The sequence below is a fragment of the Phaenicophaeus curvirostris genome, chromosome 11 (assembly GCF_032191515.1).
Source record: "Phaenicophaeus curvirostris isolate KB17595 chromosome 11, BPBGC_Pcur_1.0, whole genome shotgun sequence".
Classification (NCBI taxonomy): domain Eukaryota; kingdom Metazoa; phylum Chordata; class Aves; order Cuculiformes; family Cuculidae; genus Phaenicophaeus; species Phaenicophaeus curvirostris.
Genome location: NC_091402.1, coordinates 17,199,698 through 17,220,853, shown reverse-complemented (window position 1 = coordinate 17,220,853; position 21,156 = coordinate 17,199,698). Strand labels below are relative to the sequence as shown.

At 49.6% G+C, this 21,156-nt stretch overlaps 1 protein-coding gene across 1 annotated transcript; it reads right to left on the bottom strand.

Moving 5' to 3' along the window:
• Positions 1–6,677: 6,677 nt before the first annotated feature.
• Positions 6,678–19,596, bottom strand: MCM2 (minichromosome maintenance complex component 2). The gene is made up of 16 exons (XM_069866150.1): positions 19,591–19,596; positions 17,880–18,118; positions 17,105–17,280; positions 16,184–16,447; positions 14,987–15,206; positions 14,301–14,508; positions 13,465–13,599; positions 13,067–13,258; positions 12,374–12,467; positions 11,595–11,845; positions 11,275–11,401; positions 10,956–11,068; positions 10,588–10,830; positions 9,615–9,797; positions 8,537–8,692; positions 6,678–7,619 (listed from the first exon to the last, which is right to left on the bottom strand). The coding sequence occupies exons 1-16, from the start codon at positions 19,594–19,596 to the stop codon at positions 7,509–7,511; spliced, it is 2,718 nt and encodes a 905-aa protein (XP_069722251.1). The 3' UTR covers positions 6,678–7,508.
• Between the last annotated feature and the right edge of the window lie 1,560 nt (positions 19,597–21,156).

Sequence of the window (21,156 nt, the reverse complement as noted above, 5' to 3'; positions counted from 1 at the left end):
TGGTGCTCCCTGGATTTATTTTGACATTATATATCAATCTCAGACTAAGCAACAAAGCGGGAGCATGGGAGAAGACGACACATCTTCGGCAAGAAAATTGAATAAAATTAGTGGCACCATCGATCAGCTAGGTCAGTGCTGCCAGCAGAGCAGAACACAGCCGACAGAGATGGGCAACACCCGTTCTCTTTACGAACAGCACAAACCTAAACCTGGCACAACCACCGCGTCTTCATTTTCCACTCCCTGGAATAGGTACAGCCAGCTCAGCTCCCTTCTGAGGTATTGACAGCTTTATAGGCAAAGGCTTGTTATTTCTCATTTGATCTCCCCCAGCCCCTCTACCTCATGTATATTCTGCAATGATGTTCAAGGCACTGGTAACAGGGGCTTTAAAATTACACTAAATGCATTTTTATAGCTGGTTTGAAGCTGTTGAGAAATTTTCCTCAGTATTACCCTTATCTGTGCTTTGCTGTTCTTCCCCAAAATTGTTCAATTTCACACTTACATCTGTTAGGCAGAATCAGAAAGCAAGCGTGTATTTTAGGCTGACAAAACCAAAAATCCTTCTGCCGTCTCCCCCTGTAAGTGACTATAACAGCTTTTGCCTTCAGGAAATTCAGCCAGCATTCACATTTCAATTTAAGGGTCACAGTTTGTTCCAAGATACTCACAAACAAATACTACTGACGTAGAGGAACGAGGTGAGAGCTAAGGGAAAGAATTTGGTGCCTAGGACTTGTTAATTAAAAAGAAATTATCCACAAAGCCTAATCTCAACAGGAATGTAACTTATTTTGAGACTCTGGTTAAAAAAAACTGAAGCAAAGCGTTAACGTGAAATATGCTGGCGAGATATTTTATTCTCCTAAATACAGCAAAACTGAATTCGCCTACAAGGGTGAAAATGATCTATTGCCCTTGCTCTGCAAAGCAAGAACATAAACAATAAGCAAAACACACAATCAGTCAGATGTTAAGTTCTTGCAGTGTTAGAAAATGCAAGATGTCACTAGTAGCAGGGAAAAGGTGTAACCCTTCTCCTGCACACTGACAATTGTCCACAAAATGTAAGGTGATCTGTGCCCATACTTACATCAGAAGGCAAAAAAACCCCACTTGCCCTCAGACTCTGTCCCCTTAGGACACAGGCTGAGCAGCACAGAAGGTTTGTAGCACACCAAGCAATTTAACCCCATTTTCTATGAAGTTGTGCAGCCTTTTGGCAGCTCATTCCCCTGCCCAGCTCCTCCTACCTTACACACAATGAAAGATTTAACCTCTCTGTTCTTCCAGCATACGTGAATTTGCTTCAGAGCCTCCCACAAGCTTTATATAAGCTTATTTGCTGACTTAGCCTTTTTAATGCTGGGATGCTGAAACATTTTGACTGCACCAAGCAGTGGTGGGTACCTGCTCTGTTCTTGCCCAGCCCAGGCACACAGCCATTCTCTGGGCAAAAGGCACAGCTGCTGCTCTCATCCAAAAACCTGCTGGGGAAGATGCATAATAAACACTTCAAGAGGAGTGACCTGGAGCAATTAATGACTTCTAGGGTACGCTGTCATTAGAAGGGAATAGAACCTGCTCTATTTAAAGCCCAGGAGCTGGAGAAAATTTTTCTGTATCTTTTTGAGCCCCTTTTTCATCTCTGTGCACCAGCTTGCTCCCCTTAGGTAAGGGCACGCTGCCCACCTGGGCCACGGTGCTGTTATCAGCCCTGCTTGTTTCCCATCCCCTGCTGTAAGGCGAACTGCAGGAGCAAATACAAGTTCTGCTTTACTTTTCCAGTTTTCACATGCCCCTGCTGCCTCCCATCCCTCAAGCTTTATATTTCTCTTCTCACTAAAGCTGAGTTGATTGCTGCATTAATAGCCACGCCATTCTCCTGCAGGAGGCTCTGACAGCAAACCTCAGTGGACTCCTAGAGGGCAGAGGAAAACAAAGCTATATTGAATTTGATTAAGGAGCCCGGATAACCTTTAACGGAGCCACCTGGGGCAAGGAAGCAGACAGCTCTCCAGCTGAAAGCCCAAGCAGTTTCCTCCCTTAGGCCAGGGACAGGTTTCCTTACTTGAGAGGAACAGCAACGCAGTCATGTTGCTCTGTTGCAGTTAGGGTGTAGAGGGATGGTCACAGCCTTCCACTTGCATGAGGGGGGACTATCGAGTTCCCAGCAAGGAAAGAGAAAGGAGCACATTTCCTGGGAATTATTCATATAGTCTAAGCTGAGCTTCTGTGCAGAACAGATTGGAGAACTCCCTTATTTCCTCGTTGAGCTCATCATCTCTGATCTTAGGCAGAGACCAAATGTCCTTCATGAATGGGATGGAAAATCTGCAGAAATACAGAACGGTAGGTTTCATAAGGGCAGGCAAACCTCAGACCTTTCAAAGCTGTTCACTGGGGCAGAGGGATAAGCAGGCTAAAGCTCAGCAGAGCCAGAAGTTTGGCGACGAGGTGCAGGATGCTCCTTCTTAGCTCTGTCTGTTCCAGATCCTTTGAGAAGTTCATGGTGATGAGGCCCATCCAACAATCAAGCCAGAAAATCAATCCATAAGTCGAAGTCTGCTGATGACTGCCATGGCCAGACATGATCCAGTGATCACCTGGCAGATCCACAGCAGTAGGAGAGGACCGGGGTCAGGAAGGCAGCCCATGGGTCACAGCCCGAAGGAATAGGGACCGAAGTCAGATCAGGAAGGCCACCTAGGAGCTGCAGCCCAAATGCAATAGAGACTAGGACCAGGCACAGCAAGCCAGAAACCAGTACTCCCACCTCATTGCTTAGGCAAGAACTGAGTCCCCTAGGCTGACTTTAAATAGAGCATCTGGGCCATGGGTGTGGGTGGAGGCCCCAGGCAAGCCTAGTTAGGGCAATTAAGGCCTCCTGTTACCCTCAGCGCCCTGACGACATAAGCCTCTCTCTCTGCACAATGACTTGAGGAACTGGAGGGTGGTTTCTACTTCTCAGTAAGCAAAGTATCTTCACTGGGGAGCACCCAGAGGTAGTTTATGCCTTTCTTTGCTAAACTGAGAAGTCTAATGTTAACTTCAGAGAAACTGCTGGTTCTTTATAAGCTGGGACATGGGTACCTTCAGAGCACAAAGGGTAGCCTGTATCTGAAGTGGGCTCATGTCTGTTGCCTGTAAGGAGAGCCATGCACTGGCTCACAGGGACTGCTAGCTTTACTACACGTGTGGTTGCGTGTGGTTTGCTGAAACTGAAGCTCCTTGGCATTTTTTTACCAAGAACAGTTACTTTCAGATCCCTCTGAGCACTGAATAACTCAGAGAAGAAACCTGGCACCTCCACTATTCTCCCCCTGCAGCTTCACCTTGCTTTCAGAGGGAAGTGACTTGCAAGATGAGCAGAAAGGAGCACAACCCCCTTCCAAGGAGCTTTTGCTCTAAAGATGCAGCACTCAGCACCCCTTGAGGCTCCTCACACACATTTAGTTGTGGCTAAGGAGTCTGCTGGATGGATGAAGTTGTTGGCAGACCAGTACTCCATGATAATGGAGACTTTAAATCAGTCATGGCAGCAAGAACTGCATAATAGATGCAAAATACAGCAGAAGCCTGATCCAATTTTGCCTCAGCCTTGTTAAGTGGAAAAGTATTTTAGGATATGGAAAAATACTAGGAAGTTCAGAGTGCATCCTCCCTGCAGCATGGCATGAGGGGTAGCTGGCTGCAGTGACTCACCTGTATCTGTAGATACACATCTTCTGTATACATGTTCCCATACTCTCTTCACAGCTCAGTGATCACATGCTGGAATTCAGCTACTCGAGTCAGTTGAGGTCAACAAGGACAGAGCCATAAGCACCTAATATGTCCCTCCTGGTTGCACCACAGCTGGTTGACATCCTCTAGGACCGGAAGATGACACTGTCCAGTGCAACTGGTACATCACGAGCACAGTTATACTGGGAAACTTCTTGTCAACCAGCTTCCAGATGGCTCTTTAGTAAACACACAGGAGATGGATAGAGTAGGTTCCAGGCAAGGTCTGGTGTGGGAGAAAGGGGAACACTGTTGGTCCAGAAATGCTGCATATGCTAATTTTACCAAGTGTCTTTGGCATTAATTTGAGCAAAAAAGGGACTGCTGGAGGTAGAGCTCCCCTTGGTCAAGGGTCATCTGCTGTTTGACAAGCAGACTCAGCAGCAGCTGCCAGCACACTGCATACAACCCAGGACGTGCAGATCTAGTGTGTTGGGTTGTGACTGCAATAAAGGCAGAAGCTATCAAGACTCTAATCCTGTCAGTAGGTAGGAAAGAGCTTGCAATTTTCCAAATTTTGTACCCTCACGTGTTACGTGGTCATCTGCAAGCACCTGCTCATGTACCGCAAGCAGACATCTATGTGTACATGAACATTTCATGCTGGGACAAGGTCAAACAGCTTTTTACGAGATGCAGAGCATGCAGGCAGCATGTTCAAAATAAGCTGAATCAGGATCTGGCCCATCATGCCCTTTTCAAATCAAGATGCTCTGCCAAGCTGGTCTCACACAGCATTTGCCCACAGCCACAATCCCAAAGAGGGAACGACCACTAGAAGGGACACTGCTTGGCTTCACAAAGCCCTGTCCCCTTTGCAAGGAGCACCCTCATCATCTTCTGTCTGAGTCTAAGCAGAGCCCGCTGTGGACAAACCTCACCCCCCAAGGCTTGCTTTTGCCCCAGGTTGTCAGAGACGCTGTGCAATGTTCAAATCACAGCAGCGAGAAGCCAAGTGCTGAAGCTTGGCTAAACCCAAGGTTGTCAGGGGAGCAACTCCTTGTTTCACGGGAACGCAGCTTGGCTTGCCGACCTCCAGAGCCCTGCAGTAAAACCCTTGCTACGTTTGGCTGGAACATGCCCCCTGGCAAGGCAGTCCCTGTTCGAAGCAGCGTCTTCGCCCCTGTCTGCACCCCTGTCCAGCCCAGACACCTGATGCCGTCAACAGCCAAAGCTTGCTCCAGGGAACCTGAAAAGCTCAGTGGCCGTGAGAGGAGGAACATGCCTTCAGACTGGCATTAACACTCCACTGAGCGGCTGATGCCAACATTAACAGGGGCGCAGCTGCAGGAATTCATTGCTCTGCTGGATGCTGGCAACACAACAAGGTGGGAGGGCATGACTGTCTTTGTAGAGAGGATTCAGGAGGAGGCAGAGTGAGTAAAGCAACAAACAAATGACTCCAACAACGGCATCTCTCTGTTGTCACTGCTCAGGACAGGAGGTAGAAGAAAGCTGTAGGACAAAACCAAAGGGTGGCTGCCAACAGGCCTATCTAGCCTCAGGGCAAGATGAAAAAATCAGGAGTCTTGTTCCATTCCTGTGTGTTCTTTCATGGTTTGCAGTGCTTGGCCACGTATTTATCTCTGTGTGGGTCACTACAGGCACAGCAGAGGCTTCACGAGGTTGCAAGTGTTTAGGAAGCATTTTGTATTCCTCTAGCGTGACACAAAGCCTCTCTCTCCTCCCAAACCCAACATTCATCCCCTCAACACACACGTTCAGTTTGCTTGACAAGCTCCTTTCATCCCTCATTACTGCTGGTTTCACTGTCTTAGGACTGGCCCTTTCCCAGCAAGGTACGTGGTTTCCCAGAGAGCTGGGCACAGCTTTCAAGTGCTGGCAGCTGCTCTCCCCAGGGATGGTCTCTGTCCGTGGCCTCTGGCATTAGGAGATGAGGCACTGACGGCTCTGAGCCTCACCGTGCAGCTCCAGGCGCACAGCAGCTCTGCTATCCCCAGCGCACACCTGACCTAGGCTCACGTTCAGGGGGCAAAGGGCTAGCTCCAGCAGGGAAGGAAGGAAAGGAGAACATCTCTACGGGCTGCCCAAGGAAAGCCCTGGTAGACAGAGACCAGTGGGAAGGGGAGAGAACAGCCAAAACAGTTAAACAAATACACAGGAGGGAGCTGGCAGATAGAAAAGGCAACATGCAGAGCCAGTTTCAGGCTTAGAGTCATGTGCTAAGCCCCCAGCAGCGTTCAAGCACTGCTTGGTCCCTGGCTGAAAAGACACAACACGCAGACATATCACCATGACAAACCCCGCTGTGTTGACAGCGAGGGGACACCTTTGCTTGGCCAACACAGCAGTGCAGCAGCGAGCTCACGAATTCGCTCCAGCACAGGAGGGAAGAGGCTGGAGATGCCCAACAATCTTCTAAGTCCAGCCAGGGAAAGCACACTGACTACAGACCTCATCTTGGAGAGGGGTTACTGCTTCTCCTAGACTGGAATCCAAGTGGTAGCCAAAACATGAGATTAAGGTTGAGTGAAGTATGTACTGTGACAGGACAGTCTCGAGGTGATGCATTTACAGGAGAGAGTCCCACAGAGGGATCAGAGCGCCAACAAGCAGGCAAGACTGGGAAGGAGCCACTGCAAGCAGGACCTGAACGAGCACTGCAGTGTTCAGAACACTGTCTTGTGGACAACCACATCGTGGTACTTATTCACTCTGAGGATGCACAACAGCTTAGAGATCAGCACTGGCAGTTCCCACTAACATGGATGTGTTTGTATCAAACCCCAACCCCACAAACTGCTGAGCAGCTGGTCCAGCATTCAGGCTGTTCAGTTATGCTCTTCCTTGCCCCTGTGGCTTCAGGAGTTTCCAAAAATAAAACCACAAAATTATTGAAAAACAAATTTATTCAAAACGCATGCAGTAAGAAAATTGCATGCGAGTACTGAGCCCATTCTCCTTAAATGCCTCCAGCTTAGAGCTCTTCCATTGCTACTCTTTAAAACAGCACCATGGGTACTTCACTCTCAAAAAATGAGCATGAGAGATGGTGTTCAGTTTAGGTGCCAGCACTTCAATTCAGCCATAACTGGATAACACTCTGTAAGGCAGGGAAGTTCCTTCCCTAAGGCTCCTGGATGCTGCCCCAGCCTGTATGGAAGGAGCTTTCACTGCCCATGCAGATCACCACTATTAGAAATAGTTACATTTTATTTCAGTTCTCATCTTCCTCTGTCCACCTTCATCCCCCTTGCAGAAATCAAGCATAAGGTCAACCCGTGTGGGCACCTGGGGAAATGTCAAGTGTCAGGTATGAAGGCCTGGAGCTGAGAGGCTGGCAGGTTCAGGGAGAGTTGAAAGCAGTCTCAATTATCACCCAGCAGGCTGTATAGTTGCCAGAGATGCTTTTCAAATGCTCCCACTTGGTGTCTCTTGCAGATGAGCGTAACAACTAGCAACAAACAAACAGCAAGCAAACCATCTATGTGGCCAGCAATTCTCTCCCTGTTGTGCGTAGCTACGAGGCAACACAGTGAACAAAGTTGCTAAACAGACTTGGCTGGGTATTTAACTACTTAACTCTGTTCTATTTACAAGGTCTTCAGCAGCTCAGCAATTCCTTAATCCATAAGGCACGAAGCAAGTAAGAGAATGTGCAGCTTAGTCCCTCTGGACCGTGATCTCCATAGTGCTCCTGCAAGAAGCTGCAAGGCTCATCTCACAGGAGCATGTGGTGAACTCCGCTGCCAGCCTCAGAACTGCTGGACAATCAGCTTCCGCTTCACATCCCGGCTGAACCTGTTCATCCTGAACACTTCACTGTCGTAGAAACCAGAAAGGTTGTGGATGTTGATCTGCCGAGCCTGGAAGAAGGAGGAGGGAGGGGAAATGTAATTGTTCATTTAAAAAAATAATAAGAGCCATGCGGTTTTCTATAGCAGAGGCCACAGAAAATGACAGTCTGCAATCTCTGCTCTGCTCAGCAGGCACCAGAACTGCAGTAGCAGAGGAGACTGCAGGTCAGGAGGAAAGGAGCACTGGCAGAGCTGAGATGAGCAAAGAGAGAATGCTGGCTCAGCATCTGTCTGCTCTCAGCTTGTCCTTCTCCTTCCACTAGAGCTGGAACACTGCTACTATCCAAAAGCCCCAAATACCTCACTGAGTGGGAGATAGATTCATAGGAGACCCCTGAGTGGGGCTGGTCACACTGGTAGCAGCACCAAGATGGTGACTCTACAGTAGTCACTCTGAACATTTGATGCAAGGAGCATAAAAGCAGCCACCTGGGAATCAAATACTGCTTGAGTGCCAAGCAAGGTCAATAAAGAGAAAAGCAGAGACGGGAGTGCAGTACTCTGGACTGGCATGAGGATGCATTAATGAGGAGGAGGGTGAGCCTCAGGAGGGACTGGGAAAGCTCATACAAGCAGAGGTTTTTCTGCTCATTGCTTCTTCTTCCATTGCAGGTGCCAGGGAACTTGTGTCCTTATTCACTTGCAAAGCATCAGCCGCACTGCGGGACTTACCACTCTAACCCCAAAGCTTTACCAGAGTGCACAAGAACTGAGGGGGAAGAACACAGCACTCCCAGCAAAAAGTCGAGCAGACACAGATAAGATAGTCCTGACTCTGGGTTAAATTAGCATCTTTTATTTTGTTTTGTTTTTCTGCTACCGTAACTCAGAAAGGGAAGTAACAAGTTTGAGAACACCCTGATTATGAGGCTGCAGACAAGAGCAGGAACTAAACCCTGAGAAGGCTTGTTACAATAAGCCCTTACCTTATCCACCAGATCCTTCTCTGGGACTTCTATGGTGTCTTGCTGGGCCCCATAGCGGTTTCTCTGGTACATCACCTGCTCTGCAACCAGCTGCTTCAGGATGAACAGCAGCAGCTCATTGTTGTCTCGCTTGAAGGAAAGGTAGCGGGAGAATGTCTAGGAGGGAGGATGAGATGAGTCAAGAGGGTCAGGAACCAAGTGATGCGCTGCGGTCTCTTGTGCCCAACACCAACCAATGCCCTCCTCCCACAGAGCACGACGAGAACCAAATGACAGGGCTGTCACCTGCGCCCTTGCTGCCTCTTAAGGGACTCTGGCCTTGCCAAGCTGCCACCTGCACATGCAGTTAAAACACAGCCTTTCCTTGAGCCCCTCGGGGGCTGGCAGTGCACTGCTGTGATGTGCTGCCCTCAGGGGAGGCAGCCATGGGAGGGTTAGCCCCAGCGAAGGCACAGAGCAGCCTTCCCTAACCCAGACTGCCCTTTGCCTCCCCAGCAGATGCTCACACTTGGCTGGCTGCTTGCAACCAAAGAGAGAGGCCATGAGTCGTCCAGACTGGGGGCAGACACTCAGAGTGGATAAATGCCAGGCTGTGGCCAGCCAAGAGCTGTTCAGAGCCAGCTCCTGCCACTCAGAGAAAAGGGCAGACTGTGCACTAAGCCATGGCAAGCGCTGCCCTGTGGTTAACTGTCCCCTGAGAAGCCCTAGAAAAAATGTGAAGAAACTAACTGCCTGCTTGGGCTCGATCACCTGGCAGGAGCAGCAGTGGGAGTCCTGTGCCAAAATACCAGGGAAGGCGTCAAGAAAGAAGACAGATACAGCACTGCTTTTGATACAGAGACTCAAGGCATGCTTCCTTCTCAGCCCCAACAAAAACACTGCCCCATCACAGACTAATGAAGGGCAGTCATGTAGCACTGCTTTCAGACTCAAAGTACGCAATTTGCACAGGCTCAGTGTCTGACTCTGCAAGAGAGACACCTGGAGAGCCTGGAAGAACCTCCTCCCATAGACAGGACAGTGCAACGAGCCTGCAGTTGAACGAACCCATGGGGCCTTTGGCTCAGCTGGTACCCACCTTGCGCATGCTCCGCATCACACTGAACTTCTGCGTGTCAATGAAGCTCTCCAGCATCACCCGGATGGCCATGTTTACGTCATCTTCAACCACATAGTCCCGCAGGTGCATGCGAGCATGAGCCTCGGCCATCCGGATCATGGACTCAATGTGACGCACTGTGATGGGGATGCTGCCGGTTGCCTAAGGGGGAGAGGAGGAGGCAACTTCTCAGTGAAGGATAAAAGACATGGGGCAAGACAGGTGGCTTCTGTGCTAGAACCTGTTTCATAGTGTAGGAAGCTGCTCGTGGACCTTTGGGTGGACTCAAGCTAAGGAGGCTCTGCCACCTGCTGGCACGTTCTGCAGGGTGCTACATGCTCCCCTGTTCAACGTTTTAATTCAGCAGGTTGCAAGGGGATGCTATATAGGGTCCCTCTTTACCACTGTTAGTGTCTTTCCAGGGAGGGAATCTTGTTTCCTCCAGCAACACTTAGGAGTTAAATAAAAAAAGCCAATTAAACAGGAAAACAGATAGTTTTCCCAAGCTCCAAAAATCTCTCTCTGACCTCAAAAAATTCCTCTTTCACTTGGAAAGCATGACACTATCCTGAGAGATCCCATGGACAAAAGAGAAGGGCATTTCTACACAGAACAGCTCCCTGTAATGTACCAGAGGCACATGGGTCTGAGGGAATGCAATCATCTCTTGTGGGCCTGCCAGACTGGGTGACTACAAGAGGACTTTGCCATGTCAGGCACAAGTACACTTGTCTAGTCCATCGGTCCTCAGACAACCAACAGGCAAAATTCTGCGTTTAGATGAAGAATCATCTGTTCAGCAGACACTACAGGATCCGCCTGTCTGTCACAAAAACAGTGGCACAGGCTTTTGTGATGGGAATGGCAAGAACGTGTCAACATATGCTGGAGCAGTTTCAGCCTGATTTGCAGGCTAGATAGATAGTTCTTCCCGTTTCCTCAGTATCCTCACCATAGACTCTTTCCTGAGGTCACTGTACATCCGGGCCACCTTGTCCTGGTCCATTTGGTTGAGTTTAGGGTGGACCTTCTCTTTGGCATAGATGATGTATTTCCTCAGGATCTCCTGGGGAATGGGTTCAACCCCATATGTGTTGGGGAGAACAACCTCACTGGCATCTCCATTCACTGCCTCCTTGCTACCAGGGTGGTGCTTGACATGGCTGCCAACAACGAACCGGGCAAGCATTTCATCCTACAAAAGAGCAGTCAACTAAGAGACATTGAAGACACTCACTGGATAGCAAAACTCAGTGAGCAACTACAGCCGAGCATCCCAACTGCAGCATCACAAGCCCAGAGCAATAGCACAGCCTGTACCTGCACAGGGTCCACTGTGTCTCTCACCACACACAGGATATCGAACCGAGAGATGATGGGCTCTGTCAGGTCTACATTCTCTGAGAAAGTTAACGATGGGTCATATCGTCCACCTAGATCATAGAGATAAACCTCAAAGTCAAACACAGGCTGCAGGGCTGACACTTTGAAGCAAGCACTGAACTCCTGTACAAAGAGACTTTTACTGCATGTTTAATCTGGAGAAATCACAGAGGGAAAGGTAGCTGCACTATAATTCTCATCACAGCAGGACTCATGCTGGAGGCCTGACATAGTCCTGTGGTCTCTCAGCACCTACCTATGGGATTAGCAGCAGCAATAACGGTGCAGCGGGCTTGCAAAGATGTGACAATGCCTGCTTTGGAGATGGAAATGCTTTGCTGCTCCATGGCTTCGTGGATGCTGGTTCTGTCTTGATCATTCATCTACAAGAAAGCAAGAGGGACAAACTGTATTATGTCTATAAGCATCACCCAACACACCAAGACGAACCATCTCCTGATGCTGTTTTAGTCAGCTGGGAGATGGCACCATGATTTACAGTGTGTCCTCACGCCAGAGCTTACATCCAGTCCCTCCACAGATAATACTTCTCACACAGACTAAGCAAGGCCTCACCTTGTCAAATTCATCAATCAGGCAGACACCTCTGTCAGCCAGCACGAGGGCTCCTGCCTCCAAAGTCCACTCCTTGCTGACCGGGTGCCTCTGGACATAGGCTGTGAGACCAACAGCAGAAGCACCCTGGCCAGTGGTGAAGATCGCTCTGCTAGACACCTTCTCTATGTATTTAAGAAACTGTGACTTTGCAGTACCGGGGTCTCCACACAGAAGCACGTTGATGTCACCACGGACTTTGTGCTTGCCACCTAAAACAATAATGGGAGAGACATGTCGGCAGCTCAGTGCATGGCTTGATAGCAACCCTGCCCTGACCACCACAGAGCTGAAAGGAAGGCAAATGCTAGCAGGAACAGCACTTTACATGGAAGTTGAGGGAAAAAGAAAGTCAGTTTTGGAGGCAGCCACATGTTTAAAATAGCATTTCTAACCTTGCTGAACACATCCTTCTAAGGAGATGATAACAAATTAGAACATCAAAAGGTCCTTCAAGAGGTCACCAAAGATGCCCTAGAGGAGGAGCAGGGATAAAAACTTGCCCAGGTTTGCAGCAGGAGCTGTTTTCAGTCTAAGCATTTTTACCATCACACCAGTTTTCACTGTGATAAAAGTAGCCACTTCCATCACAGTGTCATTCACATCCCTCAGTCTGTTATCTCTTTTGTCACCAAGATACAGACAATTCTAACCACTCTCATTGCAACAGCACAGACAAACCCAGATCCATTTGCTTTCAGCTGAGTAAAACAGACCTGAATTACACAAGTGACACTCACCTGGGTTCTTGGGCTCTCCACCGAAGAGAGCTAAAGCCAAGCCCCTCTTGATATCTTCATGTCCATAAATAGATGGGGCAATGCTGGCAAAAATCTGTAAGGAAAACCAAAGGCATTGTCTAGAGAACACCACTTCCTAGTCTAGGCAGAAATTGGTAAGGAAATCAGGAATGGGTTGTATCTAGCTACCCTTACAGTACTGCTGTCTTTGAAGAGTCTCTTGCACCGCAGTGGCTGTTATCAGCCGTTGCAAAGCTGAAGGCCTTGATTTGTAATTTACTCATGAACATGATAGCAGGCATTGGCCCCTCACAACACTTCCCCCTCTTTGTTTTCAGGATATTTTGGGAGAAAACAATGATCAGATGTATAAGCAGTGACTGAGTGCCTCTCACCCGTCTTCTAGCCCTGTTGTGATGTGGAAGGCTCAGAGAAGGAAGGGGAGAAACAGAAAATTTGACTCTCAAAAGTACAGTCGAAGTTTCTTATTTACTTCCCTCCTATAACTCACTCTCATCAACAGCTGTCTGAGAGCCACAGAACACCAGAAGGCCATTTAGAGGGAACTGGGATTTCTACAAGTTTCTTTAGCTACTGTTTAGCCAGCTGACACCTTTCATCACTTTCTGATCCAGTTGCCAGGTGACAGCAAGCTATCAAAACGAAAAGAAGGGATATCTGAGGCCGACCCACCTTCTCCCCAATCTGCTCATCCTTGGATAGACCCACAATCACTTTCACATCTTCATCAGTCAGTTCTCCAATAGCCAACTTGTTGTCTTTCTTGGCGATGTGGTTGGCCAGGATCACAGTTGCAAACACTGGGAACCCATTGGCAGTGTTCAAGGAGCCATCGTAATTGTTGTGATAGATCCCTGTTAGCTCCTGGGAACCAGGACATGGTACGTCAGTGCCTGAACAGTACAAAGCAACCTCCCTCTCCATTTTAAGTCACCAGTCTTGAAAGTAGCTGCCCAAATACATCCGAGGACAATCCCACCCACATCCCCACAGATGTTCCCGTGATAACGTTGTCAGAGTTTTAAAATGCTGCGTGCTCATCCCGTACTTGAGATCAAGAATATACTCACAATCTCATCCCCTGGCTTGCAGCTGTCAACCAGATCAGCAAGGAGAATGGCATCCTTGGAGCGGGGCAGCCTGCCAGCAGCAACCTTCCCAGGGCTCTCCTGGATTTTGATGCGCTGATAGTTCTGATAGACTGTCTGCAACAATAAAATAAAAGTCTGATCAGCAAGTCTGATAGGAATCAGCATAGCCGATGCCTTTCTAAGGTGCCACCCTAGAGAAGTTCCATTCGAAGTTTTACTATACTTTGGTGAGAAAACTATGGGCATGGGTGAATGGAGGTTGTGAGGAGCAATTCCAGAGTCTGATAGACAAAATGGGCACAGGAAAGCACTGCATCATATCTCACCACTGTATTTCGGACTCCACAGTGTTTGTCCACCCAGCTACTGGACCAGTTCCTGGGAGGCTGATACTCCACTTGTGATGGGTATAGATTTCAAAGCAAGGAATGAAAGTCAGAAGCTCCACATCAATGATTTTGCCACTCTCCTCTAGTTTCTTTAGTTGCCTGATCAGGAAATACTGTCTGAACTTGGGAAGGAGAGCTGGACAGCGTATGTCTGCACTTCTACAGTATGGATATGTAACTGTGCTCCAGAGACAACTCTGGCAAAAGATCCAGCCCGAAGACTTAACAATAAGGCAGTAAATTACTTTAGGCTGCTAAAATAGGCAGTTCAAGAGCTCAAACAGACAAGACCTATCTTCACAGACCCTGTCCCAGCACCAAGCCTGCTCAAAGCGTGTGAGCCAAGTTAAGGCTGGGAGAAACAGTCAGTGCCGTAGCCTGGACAGGACAAGCAGACAGCGCCATCCACGCAAGCACATCTCTTACCTCTTCCATGTTGATGTCAAAGGGGCCAAGAGACTGACACTCTGGACAGGAACCAGGTTTCACCTCCTGGTTCTGGGACTGGAAAAAAGGTCCCAGGATGAAGCTGCACTTGCTGCAGTTGTATTTGACCATACTGAGCTGAGGCAGGACCCCTGTGCAACTCGTCACCACTCCACTGGTCCGGATCAACTGGTTCAAGTGCAGTTGCCTGAGGAAAGACAGGGAGATGCGGGATGCCTGCAGGGCACAGAAGGCAGAATACTCTACAGAAATATTCTTGCTACAAGGCACAACTCCCAAAGGCCTAGTAAGAAACAATTATCAGTAGAAGTTTTCTCACAGGGTTTGAGTTTTTCCTTTGGGGACATTGGAAGTTCATCCTTAATCTGACTTTTTTTTCCGTAGTAAGCTCAGTCGTCCTTTAACAGGTTGCCCAGGGAGGTGGTTGAGTCACCTTCCCTGGAGGTGTTTAAGGCATGGATGGATGCGGTGCTGAGGAACATGGTTTAGTGTTTGATAGGAATGGTTGGACTCGATGATCCGGTGGGTCTCTTCCAACCTGGTGATTCTATGATTCTATGATCCTGGTGGACCTACCCAGAGCTTTAGCTTGCAGATTAGTTCTCCTGAGCATCCAAAAGCCCGCTGCAGACCCCACAGCCACCGCTGGCAATTCTGCTGCTTACCTGAGTGACCGCAGTTCTTCCACCAGAGGGAGGTGGGAAATACGGACATGGATCTCCTGAGCAATACGATCATATTTGGGGTACATGGCCAACACCACTTCCTTGGCTGCTTCATCAAAGATCTTCAGCATTTCTGCTGGAGCCTCAGGCAGAAAGTAGGCAAGGACATGTTCCTGGGCTGCCAGATCCTCATAGTTCACCACCAGACTCTCTCTGTTCTCTAAAGAAAAATATGGGGTCAGTTGTATTTTCAACCTGCTCACTCCTCAAGGAGTCTGTACCCTGCAGGCTGTAGTTTGCAGATGTCTGCACCTTCCCTGAAAAATGTTTAGGGGTCAACAATTTGAAAATGGGTGGAAAACTCTTTTTAATTTACTTCTCTGACAAATTCTTCATCAGTACCAAATTTGTGATTGTTTCTCTCCAGTTCAGCACAGATGCTTCTCAGGGTCAGTACTCCTGAGACTCAAAAGCCTCAGACCAACACACAACTCTCCCACAGACCTCCAGGAGATAGAAGTCAATAGGAGAGAAAAGCATGCTGAATGGCTTACAAAAACCTTCTGCATCTTATGTTGCTAGAAAGGGATAAGATATTTTCTAGCTGTACAACACTGACCCTGCTCCACTACTCAAGCTGCTGGAGCTTCTGCCTCAATAAAAAGAAATACGAATAACTGCAGTTCCATGAGCTGTTTCTAGATGTGACAATTTCTGCTTTTAAAATTTATCAATGACAGCCTTAACGAGTGCTTCTTCTGGCAGTGCCTAGGCAGAATACAAGGCTGCAACACTGACACAATTTTCAAAGTCACAAGGTCTATTTGTGTCCCCTCGCTGGATAATCTAGTTTCCAATGTGAGAAAATGACACAGACAGAAAGCAATTGTTGTCTCTTCCAGATCACAAGCCTGCAGACCACTGTCTGCTGCCCCACATATTCTTTTGCTCGCACTTCTATGATATGAATATTAATGAGTAGCAGACGCCAGGGGCCTTCTAATTAGTCAGCCAGAATCAAAAATAGTAGACATGTTTTCATTATTCATTTATCTCCATCAGCATCAGAGTTTCTTGAAGTGCTGACTCAATGTCTGGGACAAACAGGGCAAGCAGAAAAATTCCACCTATAGACTGGATGACTGCAAAGAACCATGACCCACATAAAGAGAGGAGAGCCTCAACACCCAGCCCTACCTTTGCACATGTCGCTGATCCTCTCCTTGAAGACATTGTGCCCATGGTCATCCACATGGGTCTTCAAGAAGTTCTTGAAGCGATGGTAGATCTCAAGCCGGGGAGCTGCCATGGAAACCCACTCTCTCACCGAATGCCCTTTCATGTCTTCCAGATTCTCAATGCTCTCAATCATGTCTTCCTCTTCCTCTTCCATGCCATCGGCAGCCCGTTCTGCAAGCCGCCTCTTCCGTGAAGGACGGTCTTCGTCTTCATCGTCACTGTCTAAGGGTTGGGAAGAAAAATTATTAAAGAGCTGGGATTTCCATCCCCACTCTTTGGATTAATCACAGTTGCACTGCACGGGCTCTGGAAGCAAAGAGGTTAGAGCCTGGGATACAGACAAAGAGTGATCCCAGGCCCACCCTAAATTCAGTTCTAGCCTGGCTCCTGCCTCCTCCACAGTGTAGCCGAAGATTTTATTGTGGTAAATAAGAAGATTTGTATGCAACAGCACACAGTCATGTCCATTAATGCACTGAGGGAGGGAAAGTATGCGCTGAATGAGGGAGGAAGGCCAAGGAACGGGCTTCCAAGTGCATCGAAGGCCCTCCCATGCAGCCCACAAAGTCACTACAGGAACACCAACACCAACAAACTCCATAGCATAACCTCAGTAGAATCCCAAACCACTTATACAGGCCCAGGATCCTAACTTTGTTTCAGCAGTGAACATGTAACTAGAAGAACACATCAAAACCCAAATCAAAGGTATCATGCACTGGGGAGTCCAGTCAACCCCACACCAAGAGATTTCACAGACAGCTCAAATACACTGGGACTCAAGACCTCCCCACCTAATCTGAGCATGAGAGTACCGCTCCTCCACAAGGGCCCACAAGGGGATCAGCTCCCCACTTGGTGCAGCTCATCTCCACCTACCGTAAAGGAGCCCCCTCCTCATGCGGCCCATGCCCTGCTCCAGCTCGCGGTCTCGCTGCCTCATTACTCGCTCTGCGGCTTCTCGCTGGCTGGCAGTCAGCTCCTCCACATCTTCATCGTCCAAAGCCAGGCCCTCTGCTTCATAAGCATCCAGCTCAGGGATGGGGCGGTAGTCCCTAGCATACACAGAGAACATCGAATCAGGTCAGGCTCCAGACAACATTTCTCCATCTCTTTTCTGGCTACTGCTGGCCAGGTGTCAGGACAGCTGTTCTGCCGCAAGACGGAACGTGTTGAGCAGGAAGGCACTTCACAACAGAAGATGCCCCTCAGTACAAAGGGCTCCAGCACCATGGTTATGAATGCCAGCATTCAAGTCTTTGTATTGTAAAGTTCATCAGCTTGCTCGCAAGCCTGGCCGAGTGAAAAAATGTTCAAATTTATGCCTGCAGGCGTAAGGACCTGGGAATGGATGCAAATCACTCATCCATGGAGATCCTGGTTTACACACACTGGATCACAGCACAATGCTCCCAGCTTGCAATTTGTTCAGTTCTTCATGGACTCAAATAACACAGTGCCCTCACCTGGAGAAAGGAAGACCTTTCTCCACTGTCCAGCAGCTCTTGGGCTCCCTGCTCCCTCACCAACAGCAGAGGGGCCCCACCATGACTGAGAGACCCCTCCATGTCACAGACTGCTCTGACATCCCATTAAGCAAAACCCCATCCCCAGACACAACACCTCAGAAGCTACCCCTGATCGATTTCCTTACCTTTCCATCCCTTCCCCAATGAGCTCTTCTCCTTCCTCCTCCTCTTCGGGGAGCCCCTCGGTCCCCAGGAGCCCTTCGGACTCATCCTCGAAGGGGGGCAGGTCCCGGCCGGGGCTGGACGTGAAGGCATCGCCGCGACGGGAGCTGCGCACTGGGCTGGTGGTCACTGCTGGTGATTCGGAGGAGTCCTGCAAGGAGGGAAAGGGGAGAGAGTGAGAGTGAGGGTCCACGGCACCGGGCTACGCGTCTGTCACTGAAATCAGGAAAAGAAACTTCTTTGCACCAACTGGGGATCTTAAGAACCAGACATTCTTTTTCTTTGGTACTGGATATACAGGGGGATCAATCCTCCTACTATACTGCCAATGACTACAAGTAGCAAGATTTTATACACTCTATTTATACAGATGGATTCTATTTCTCGTAAAAATCATGTCTATTAATCACGTTTCCCAATACTAATTATAACCTGTATCCTCCCCCTCACACACGCTCCCCCATGTCCTTTATTGAGGCTGAGGTCTGCAGAGCAGCCCCCTACTCTTATTTCGTTGGCATCTGCCCCCCTTGTTTAGTTCCTATGTAAAGTTTGAAGGGTTATCTTGACCTCCCATCTTTTTTTGGCTCCTCAAGTGCTGGCCAGATGCGAGTCTTCAGCAGCCTTCATTGTTTTACTCCTTAAATACCACAGAACGAGGTCTTTTCTGTCCATTGATTTCTCTATTAGATCAGACACTAGTCCGGACACTGCATTCCACACAGCAGCTCTGGTTTGCTCAGAAATAAAACACGGGGAGAGGGCAGGCAGGGCTGCCAGGACCCTCTGCCACGGGGGCGGCATTCGGAAGAGGGGGGCCGTGGATCCCGTATCAGCCACGAATCCTCTTCCCCGAAGGGGGCGGGGGGAGATTATAATCATCAGCCCTGCTTGTAAATGGGAAGGGAAACGCATGGCAGAGTCGGGGGGAAACTCATCCTGCCAGCCTGGCATCCTCGGGGGTCTCCAAAGCATCCCCGTGGTCCCCATCTCATCCTGGGGGGTCCCCATCTCATCCTGGGGGGTCCCTGCCGCATCCCCGCGGGTCTTCATCCCATCCCAGTGGTCCCCATCGCATCCCAGTGGTCCCCACCGCATCCAGTGGGCTCCCTGCCGCATCCCCGTGGGGTCTTCATCCCATCCCAGTGGTCCCCATCGCATCTTGGAGGGTCCCCGCCGCATCCCCGGGGGTCCTCATAGCATCCCAGTGGTCCCCATCGCATCCTGGGGGGTCCCCGCCGCATCCTGAGGGTCCCTGCCGCATCCCCGGGGGTCTTCATCCCATCCCAGTGGTCCCCATCGCATCTTGGAGGGTCCCCATCGCATCCTGGGGGGTACCCATCCCATCTTCGGGGGTCCTCATCGCATCCCAGTGGTCCCCACCGCATCCTGTGGGGTCCCTGCCCCATCCCCGGGGGTCTTCATCTCATCCCAGTGGTCCCCATCGCATCTTGGAGGGTCCCCATCACATCCTGGGGGGTACCCATCGCATCCCAGTGGTCCCCATCGCGTCCCCGAGGGTCCTCATCGCATCCTGGGGGTCCCTGCCGCATCCTGGGGGTCCCCACCGCATCCTCGGGGGGGGGGGATCCCCGCCGGGGGTATCCCCACTCACCCTCAAGCCCCTCCGGACACCCCCCCCCCCGCTGTCCTGCCCCGTCCCCCGCCGCTCACCGCCATGGCCCCGCGCCTTCCCGCCCGGCCCGATCCCGCGCGAAAGTGGAGTCACGTGACCGGCAAAAGCGCGCGAAAGCTCATGAATAATGGAGAGACTGGGCGGGTCCCGCTAGTATAAATATGCGTGAGGGGCGGGTGGTGGCGGTGTGGGGGCAACTCCGAGAAACTCGAAAGAAGTCGGATAAACTCAAGTAAACTCGGACAAATTTGGACAAACTCGGACAAATTTGGACAAACTCGGACAAATCTGGACAAACTTGGGCTGGTCTGGTGAAGGAAGAGATTATTTGTCCTAAGTTACTGACCTTTTTGTGGTTTTAGAACTAAAACATAGGATTAGCTTGAATAATAACTTTTAGCCTGCCTGTGCCCGGATACTACGTTTACATAAGGAATTTTAACAAGGCTGCAGTTAGAAAGAATGGGAAAGAGTGTGACTGAATCTACTTAAGCCAGATCAGAATCATAGAATCACAGAATAACCAGGTTGGAAGAGACCCACCGGATCATCGAGTCCAACCGTTCCTATCAAACACTAAACCACGTCCCTCAGCACTTCGTCCACCCGTGCCTTAAACCCCTCCAGGGAAGGTGAATCAACCCCCTCCCTGGGCAGCCTCTGCCAGTGCCCAATCACCCTTTCCGTGAAAATTTTTTTCCTAATGTCCAGCCTAAACCTCCCCTGGCGGAGCTTGAGGCCATTCCCTCTCGTGCTGTCCCCTGTCACTTGGGAGAAGAGGCCAGCTCCCTCCTCTCCACAACCTCCTTTCAGGTAGTTGTAGAGAGCAATGAGGTCTCCCCTCAGCCTCCTCTTCTCCAGGCTAAACACCTCCAGCTCTCCCAGCCGCTCCTCATAAGGCCTGTGATAACAAGGACTAGTGCAATGATGAGAGAAGGAAGAACCAAGGTTCTTTTGGGCATGATTCTGTATGTAATAACAGTAATGGGGAGCTAATCAGAGCAGTTCTGAAGACCAGACACATCTGTCTCAGTTGCTCAGCACAGCAAGCAATAGGAGAGGAACCCAAGGAAAGCACCTGTCCTATAGAAACAGAGAGACTGAGAAACAAAACAAGCAATAGGCTGATGTTTGGCAAGGAGGTGAAACACTTCCATTGCAGGCCACAGCCTCTTTCCTAACAGTAGGTGGCTTGGATTTTGCATATCTGTCTTCTCTGAAGGGTTTCTGTTTCGTATCTAGCTATTTCTGCTCCTGGCTGCATCAGACGTGGGACAGTAACCCTGAAACAGGAGACACCAGAAGCAAAAGTGACTAAAGAGGCAGCTGGCAATCATCGACCTTAAATGCCTCTTCCAGGAGCCCAGCTGGATGATTCAGTCTGGTATGAATATAGCAAAGCAGGAGCATCACGATATAAATAGGAGAGTGGCTCATCCTTGTCTCTGTGACACATGATAGGGAGCTGGCTGGTGCTCAGAGTGAAACAGGCAGAGACACCCCGCAAAATGCCCCTGCCTGGAGGCTTCAAGAAGCCACCATGGGTTATAGGAAGGCAGCCCGAGACCTAGCTATGATGGTGCTGCCTTACAAGGCCCAGGACA

Bases quoted from the DNA above. Each gene is read 5' to 3' on its own strand.
- MCM2 (XM_069866150.1), bottom strand. The intron at 14,509-14,986 runs GTAAGCAGCAGA...GTCTTTCCTCAG, and splicing joins GAAGAACTGCGGTCACTCAG to GCAACTGCACTTGAACCAGT. The intron at 10,831-10,955 runs GTACAGGCTGTG...GCTCTTTTGTAG, and splicing joins ACACAGTGGACCCTGTGCAG to GATGAAATGCTTGCCCGGTT.